Source organism: Alosa pseudoharengus, unplaced genomic scaffold, assembly GCF_046254945.1.
Source record: "Alosa pseudoharengus isolate Yale_2024_CS ecotype anadromous, Long Island Sound unplaced genomic scaffold, YU_APseudo_1.1 YU_APseudo_1.1_scf_8, whole genome shotgun sequence".
Lineage (NCBI taxonomy): Eukaryota > Metazoa > Chordata > Actinopteri > Clupeiformes > Clupeidae > Alosa > Alosa pseudoharengus.
In genome coordinates, this window is record NW_027468870.1 from 30739156 (window position 1) to 30748262 (window position 9107).

Consider the following 9107-nt stretch of genomic DNA (forward strand, 5'->3'; position numbering starts at 1 on the left):
GTTAGCGTGGTTACTTGGTTAGCATTATTATCTTTAACATAGTTAGCATAACTACTAGCAAACATTGGAGCCATTCCAATTGTTAGTTATCGTCAACTATCTGCCTAAATAATTTAACCATTTCAATTATCAACCTATTTAACTGTTCAGTCATTCCAACTATAGTAAACCTTATCTACCAAGCAAATAATTTAACCATATGAACTCATCATATTTTTGCATTTTCATGCACTGTATTTCCTTCAGGAAATGCTTTTCTAGTTACAGTGCATGAAAATGCACTGTACTGTTATTCCAAGGCTTTTTCTTCTTATTCTTCTGATTATTCTTCTTCTTCTAACGCAGTTAATGCAGCTTCAACCGTTTAACGTAGAAACTTCATTCAAACATTGACGCGTAGGTCTTAATTAGGACATGTGGGCTTTGTATTTTTCAACTTTGTAACTTTTATACTTTTTAAACTATTAATTAAAAACTATCAAAATTTTCCCATTGACTTAACATTGCCCTTTATGACATCACAGCAATTAGAATCGTATGGCAGGTGTTCAGGCCAGCTGGCCCAACTGCCATTCTCAGGCTTTAAGCATACAAACTGGCCCTATTAAGACTACACATCCTGTTCAACTGCTTCCTCTGCCAAAAACTGTTTCAAAATAAAAGTCCTCACTACAATACTTCACTGTTAAACAATTTAACCCTTTAAACTACTGAACTTTTTAACTGTTCAGCCATTGTAACTGTTACTTGTCATCAACTATGACTACTCTTACCCACTGTAGCTAGTTAGCTAAGTTAGCTAAGTAACTTGTTTAGCATAGTTAGCATACTAGCATGTTAGCATGCTAGTTAGCATGCTAGTTAGCATTTTTAGCAAAACTGCTAAAAATGATTAGTTAAGTTAGCTAAGTCACATGGTTAGCATAGTTAGCATGCTAGCATGTTAGCATGCTAGTTAGCATTTTTAACAAAACTGCTAAAAATGATTAGCTAAGTCACATGGTTAGCATAGTTAGCATGCTAACATGTTAGTTAGCATTTTTAGTAAAACTGCTAAAAATGATTAGATAAGTTAGCTAAGTCACATGGTTAGCATAGTTAGCATGCTAACATGTTAGTTAGCATTTTTAGTAAAACTGCTAAAAATGATTAGCTAAGTTAGCTAAGTCACATGGTTAGCATAGTTAGCATGCTAGCATGTTAGCATGTTAGTTAGCATTTTTAACAAAACTGCTAAAAATGATTAGCTAAGTTAGATAAGTCATATGGTTAGCATAGTTAGCATGCTAGCATGTTAGCTAGCATTTTTAGTAAAACTGCTAAAAATGATTAGCTAAGTTAGCTAAGTCACATGGTTAGCATAGTTAGTATGTTAGCATGCTAACATGTTAGCATGCTAGTTAGCATTTTTAGCAAAACTGCTAAAAATGATTAGCTAAGTTAGCTAAGTAACATAGTTAGCATAGTTAGCATGCTAGCATGTTAACATGCTAGTTAGCATTTTTAACAAAACTGCTAAAAATGATTAGCTAAGTTAGCTAAGTAACATGGTTGGCATAGTTAGCATGCTAACATGCTAGTTAGCATTTTTAACAAAACTGCTAAAAATGATTAGCTAAGTCACATGGTTAGCATAGTTAGCATGTTAGTTAGCATAGTTAGCATAACTACTAAACATTTTAACATTAGCTAAGTTAAGTAACTTGGTTAACATTATTATCTTTGATAACATAGTTGGTATAACTGCTAGCAAACATTAGAGCCATTCCAACTGTCAGTTATCGTCAATTATCTACCTAAATAATTTAACCATTTAAATTATCCACCTATTTAACCGTTCAATCATTCCAACAATATTAAACCTTATCTACCAAGCAAATCATTTAACTATATAAACTATCTACCTATTTAACTGTTCAGTCATTCCAACTATATTAAACCTCATCTACCTAGTTCAGTCATTCCAACTACATTAAACCTCATCTACCTAGCAAATAATTTAACCATATGAACTCATCATATTTTTGCATTTTCATGCACTGTATTTCCTTCAGGAAATGCTTTTCTAGTTCTTATTATTCCTCTTCTTCTAACGCAGTTAATGCAGCTTCAACCGTTTAACGTAGAAACTTCATTCAAACATTGACGCGTAGGTCTTAATTAGGACATGTGGGCTTTGTATTTTTCAACTTTGTAACTTTTATACTTTTTAAACTATTAATTAAAAACTATCAAAATTTTCCCATTGACTTAACATTGCCCTTTATGACATCACAGCAATTAGAATCTTATGGCAGGTGTTCAGGCCAGCTGGCCCAACTGCCATTCTCAGGCTTTAAGCATACAAACTGGCCCTATTAAGACTACACATCCTGTTCAACTGCTTCCTCTGCCAAAAACTGTTTCAAAATAAAAGTCCTCACTACAATATTTCACTGTTAAACAATTTAACCCTTTAAACTACTGAACTTTTTAACTGTTCAGCCATTGTAACTGTTACTTGTCATCAACTATGACTCCTACCCACTGTAGCTAGTTAGCATGGTTAGCATAGTTAGCATGCTAGCATGTTAGCATAGTTAGCATGCTAGCATGTTAGCATGCTAGTTAGCATTTTTTACAAAACTGCTAAAAATGATTAGCTAAGTTAGCTAAGTCACATGGTTAGCATAGTTAGCATGCTAGTATGTTAGCACGCTAGTTAGCATTTTTATCAAAACTGCTAAAAATGATTAGTTAAGTTAGCTAAGTCACATGGTTAGCATAGTTAGCATGCTAACATGTTAGCATGCTAGTTAGCATTTTTTGCAAAACTGCTAAAAATTATTAGCTAAGTTAGCTAAGTCACATGGTTAGCATAGTTAACATGCTAGCATGTTAGCATGCTATTTAGCATAGTTATCATAACTAATAAAAATGATTAGCTAGGTTAGCTAAGTCATATGGTTAGCATAGTTAACATTTTGACATTGTTAGCATGCTAGTTAGCAGTTACTTGGTTAACATTATTATCTTTAATATAGTTAGCATAACTACTAGCAAACATTGGAGCCATTCCAACTGTTAGTTATCGTCAACTATCTGCCTAAATAATTTAACCATTTCAATTATCAACCTATTTAACTGTTCAGTCATTCCAACTATAGTAAACCTTATCTACAAGGCAAATAATTTAACCATATGAACTCATCATATTTTTGCATTTTCATGCACTGTATTTCCTTCAGGAAATGCTTTTCTAGTTATTATTCTTCTTCTAACGCACTTAATGCAGCTTCAACCGTTTAACGTAGAAACTTCATTCAAACTATGTTACGTAGGTCTTACTTATGACATGTGGGCTTTGTATTTTTCATCTTTGTAACTTTTATACTTTTTAAACTATTAATTAAAAACTAATCAAAATTTCCCCATTGACTTAACACTATGATTATGACATCACAATACGGCCGTTAAGCAATTAGAATCCTATGGCAGGTGTTCGGGCCACCTGCATCAACTGCCAGTCTCAGGCTTTAAGCATACAAACTGGCCCTATTAAGACTACACATCCTGTTCAACTGCTTCCTCTGCCAGAAACTGTTTCAAAATAAAAGTCCTCACTACAATATTTCACTGTTAAACAATTTAACCCTTTAAACTACTGAACTTTTTAACTGTTCAGCCATTGTAACTGTTACTTGTCATCAACTATGACTCCTACCCACTGTAGCTAGTTAGCTAAGTTAGCTAAGTAACTTGGTTAGCATAGTTAGCATGTTAGCATGCTAGTTAGCATGCTAGTTAGCATTTTTAGCAAAACTGCTAAAAATGATTAGCTAAGTTAGCTAAGTCACATGGTTAGCATGCTAGCATGTTAGCATGCTAGTTGGCATTTTTAGCAAAACTGCTGAAAACGATTAGCTAAGTTAGCTAAGTCACATGCTAGTTAGCATAACTACTAAAAATGAAAACATTAGCTAAGTTAAGTAACTTGGTTAACATTATTATCTTTGATAACATAGTTAGCATAACTACTAGCAAACATTAGAGCCATTCCAACTGTCAGTTATCGTCAATTATCGACCTAAATAATTTAACCATTTAAATTATCCACCTATTTAACCGTTCAATCATTCCAACAATATTAAACCTTATCTACCAAGCAAATCATTTAACTATATAAACTATCCACCTATTTAACTGTTCAGTCATTCCAACTATATTAAACCTCATCTACCTAGTTCAGTCATTCCAACTACATTAAACCTCATCTACCTAGCAAATAATTTAACCATATGAACTCATCATATTTTTGCATTTTCATGCACTGTATTTCCTTCAGGAAATGCTTTTCTAGTTGAAAGTGTTGTTTAACCTGCACCACAGGCTTTAACGAGCGCAGCTGGCTTTAGGCCATTATGACATCACAGCCATTCAAGTCTATGGGGGAAAAATGAGCTTTTTACCATTTTTAATCCCCTATTTCTCAAAAAGTATAAACTTTTAAGAAAATCTGAAAAAGTTACTCTGTTGTCCAACTCCAGACCTACAAAACGGTTATTTCAACATGTCTGTACGTTAAGCGGTTAGAGTCGCATTAATTCTTGAAAAGGTAAAAAGAAAAAATGGTTATAATAATAATTATAAGAAGAAGCCAGGAGATTTCAAGATAGTGGATTCCATCCACTATAATTAGCCTTGTGGCTATAATCTGGCCCAATAACTGTATATATTGAGCATTGTCCCTGTCAAATAAACGTAAATAAAAAATAATAATAACAATGATAGTGCTAAAATACATACAAGGGACATTAATGTTTAATGGGTTTTATGCCCTAAGTATAGAACCTGATTGTGTAACATGTGCTTACAAGGAGGCCAACAAGCAGTTTTACAAAGATGTATTTAGAATGTATAATGTTCACATAAACATAAATGTAATGCTTCCAGCATACTCACTTTTCTATTGTTGAAATGTACAGTTTCTTACATTAATCTTTTAAAGCTACTTTAGAAACCCCTTTTTGGCAGTGAATGGTTCAAAGTCAACAGAGAATGCATACATACTAAATAGACTACAAGCCACAGCAATAACATACTTACTACCACATAGACTGGCACCTTCATGTATGCATACAATACTCAGCTGTTATTACAATTGAATAATTCCCAAAACATAAACAAGTAGGATCATGACGGTAACAGATGCAGATGAGATGATGATGTGTGCAGAATCTTTAAAGTAACAATGTGTCTAACTGACACCTTAAACCATGGGTAAAACAAGGCATAGATAAGAGGGTTTACAAATGAATTCATGTACAGGAGCCATGATAACACATACGCTGCAACAGAATCACTCTCTACTGTGAGAATGCTGATGTAATATGGGATCCAGCCCAAGAGATAAACAAAAATCACAATACCAAGTGTTTTGGCTGCTTTCCTGTCAGAGCTCTTTGAGATGACACATTTTGCATTGTTTGAAATACTCTCTGATTGGGCATTTATGACCCTTGCCTGATTTCTGGCCACAAAGAAAATAATTAGATATAGAGTGAACAATATGGAACATGGCAATATAAAGGAGATTACAACATCACTCATGGTCCATGTAAAGTCAATAATTAACAAGCATTCTCCAACACAGCTACTCTGTCTATGAGGGTTGTTCATATTCCCATTTACATTCAAAAGAGTCAAGTTATATAGAACAGAGCTGAGCCAGCATATTACTATACATGTCACAGATTTTCCAACTGTCATTGTGGATGCATAGAAAAAGGGCTCACAAACAGCTAAATAACGATCCACAGCTATAAACACTAAATGCCCAAGTGATGCTGACACAAGTATGGTCGTTACAGCTGGGTAAAAGTTACAAAGGCTCTCCCCAAGAAACCAACATGACTCAACTAGTCGCATGCTTTCGACTGGCATCAAAATTCCACCGATCAATAAATCGGTAACAGCCATGGAAAGGATGAAGAGGTTGGTTGGAGTTTGCAGCTGTTTAAAATGGGATATGGAAATGATCACCAGCAAGTTTACAAAGACTGTGAACACTGATATTGATGAAAAGAAAACATACATTACAACAAACTCACTTCTTGTCCGAGCCGTCCGAGTACAAGATAAATTACTTTGAGGAAAACAATATTCTATAATGTCATATTTATCATCATAATATTCCATTTGACAATGAAAAAAGTTAACACGTAGCTTTTACAATTATTTCACAGTGCATTTGTCCTACACATCAGTGTCCTCAGTGTTGTTATCTTTTCGTAGCCTGTAGTCCATGGCTTTTATAGTCTGGACATAATCCCCACCCAATTGGTGCGTCTGACGTTTAGGATACTAATGAATTATTGAAATGATGCTCTCCTAGTTTCCACTGGGTGGCATTGCTACACTCTTTTCAGATTTAGATTAGATTCACTATTGTTATTGTGTAGTAGAGTACAAGTACAGACAACAAAATGCATTTTTCGTCTAACCAGAAGTGCAAAAAAGCAGAAAAGTGCAATGTGATATTCACAGTATAGACAGGTAGTATAAACACTATAAGAGATATAGGGCTATATTTTGGGTCACCAGCGCATGGCGTAAAGTTCGTTATTCACCGGCGCGAAGTTGAATTCGTTATTTTGCACCTTTATTTTTTAAGCATTGCGCCCAGGGGTGTGGCAATTAACAACCTAGGGAGGGACCTGGCGCGTTGTCTAAAAATCGCTATCATACACCACCTAAACCTGGTCAGAAGTCAATGGCGAGTTGTTAATATGCTATTTTAAGAGCGCATGTCAACAGTCATATTGGCAGGTGCACGCACCATCCTTCTATCATTCATGAACGCACACCAGCACACGTCCACGCAAAGCATTACAAATTGCACGATTGCAATGGTAAACATAATTAGAATAAAGATATTACGAAATACTGTACATCTCATGATGAGTAGTTATTCACCATCATTTGCAAATTGGCAATGACGGTTAAAAGTGATTAGGGGAGAGGCGAGAGACACGTATGGAGCACAGCTGAAGACGCACTGTCACGAGATATAAGCAACTCCTCTGCAGGATAAATGTTGTTTTATTCAGTTATTTGAGCAACATTAGGGTAAGTGTTGCTTTTTCCAGCCTATGTTTTCGATGGTAACCCATTGTCAGTCAATAGTGAAAGTAACTGCATATAACTGTCTTGTCGTTGACTGACTCCTTGGTGAAGTTAGTTTCACTTTGCCAATGAGTTCAAATAATAGACGAGTGCAAATGCGTGAAGGCTATGCTAGGTTTTAGTAAAGCATGGTTTAAGAATGACTATTCCATACGGTCTCACAAGCAGCCTCCTTCAAATGCGCCGTTGAATGCCAAAATACAGATGGATTTATTTGACATATCGCGCATTGCGCCGTTAAAGGGAATGACAGATGTCATTCTCATTGGTTTAAAATGATATTACGCCCAAAACACACCCATATGACTGATTAAAAGACCTAGGAACACCTTGTTACGCCATGCGCTCCACTTTTGAGAACGAAACCCCTCCCAATGTGAACTGGACATCCTACTAAATTTGAATAGACTTTTGACTTGTGACGATGCACTTTAGAATGTCATGATAGGGCCCATGGTGTAGTGTAGACAGTAGTACACATTTAAGGAAGTGGTATGGTTTACATTATTAAATGAAATATAAATATATGTAATGTATTAGCAGTAGCCTTATAAGAGCAGAATAGATAGCACTGGATACCCTGATTAGACACCTCAGGTGCTACCCCAGTTGATTGAAAGGTCACTGCACAAAGAATCGCCATAATGGAAGGCAACTGGAAGGCAGAATAAACGTCTTTCAAGTCACTTCCATGGATCGAGGGGACCTACTTTCAGTGAATACATCATTCTGAAGTAAGTTTTAAAGGAGAACTTCGCAACTATTTCAACTTAATAAAGCCGTTCGGAAATCATTTGGATGGTAGTGAAACAGTTAGCCAAACTTATGCTAACCGTTTCGCTAGCTTGTAAACAAATCCATTTGCTTTATCGTTACTTTTTTCCACAGTTTGAAATAGCATAATGCACAACTTCCCCTGCAGAGGGGGAAATCCTACCAAGGGGGGCTTTAAAGTGGTTTCCTGATGAGTCATTGTTTTAAAGGTACTCTAAGCGATGTTGGGTAACATCCCTTCTGAGAGCTAGCTCGCTACTCCCTCCCCCTCCCTCCCGAGAAATTGAAACTCTCCTAAACATGCTCGTCAGTGATTGGCTGAAACATTTTGTGTTTTTATGGTCCATTTTTTTTGCTGCCATTTTTGGAGCCTGGGCTGTCCACAGAGACCGCATTTTTTTACAGTGTTAGGGCACATGCAGCTAGCAGATGGTGAGGTGATGTTTGCTATATGTGAAATGTCTGAAATGTGAAACCACGTAACATTGCGTAGAGCACCTTTAAACTTTAGAGGAGAAGAGATTTTGTTCAACTGTGCAAGTATAGGCTAACGTTATGAAAGGCTATCCTAATATTAGCCTGAAGCTACTTAGAGCTAGAGTAGTTTTAAGGTTATGTTTTTGTAGTTCCTGACCGCTAGGGCAGTCTTTGTAGTGGATATATCTCTGTTGCGCCAGCCACAGACCGAGAGTTGTATACCAAAAGCGTCACTCCGTGACACGGCGTGTGACGTCACCGAGATTATATAAGCTCTTGTCACACGCCATTCTCTTATCTCTCTCGGCGTTTATCAGACGATTGTTGTTCTCTGCAGCCCGGTGACTTCGTCGGAGGTTCGGAGCTTACTTCGTCAAAAGAAAAAAAGATATTCACATCCAATTGCGTAATAACCAATATCTCTATGATATGATATGATAAATTAACCATCCTCAAGAAGGAAGTATTTTAGGGTATTTTAAGAGGAAAACAGCGGTATATGACATGTACTAGTTTGCTCATAAGTGGGTAGAGTGAAGAAGTATATTATCTATCAACTCTCCTATACCCATGCAGAAGAATGATAATGACCACGACAATGACGACCCCGGTAGAGTTTAGATTCTCTGCCCGAGCCCGAGTCCAAACTTGACCCGACCCGACCCCCGATATTTCCAGCCACTATCCTTGGG

The 9107-nt window shown here is 36.2% G+C and overlaps 1 protein-coding gene across 1 annotated transcript; it reads right to left on the reverse strand.

Moving 5' to 3' along the window:
• Window positions 1-5172: 5172 nt before the first annotated feature.
• On the reverse strand, window positions 5173-6177 carry LOC143112700 (trace amine-associated receptor 13c-like). Its single transcript, XM_076274969.1, has one exon. The coding sequence runs from the start codon at window positions 6175-6177 to the stop codon at window positions 5173-5175; it is 1005 nt and encodes a 334-aa protein (XP_076131084.1).
• Window positions 6178-9107: the final 2930 nt, after the last annotated feature.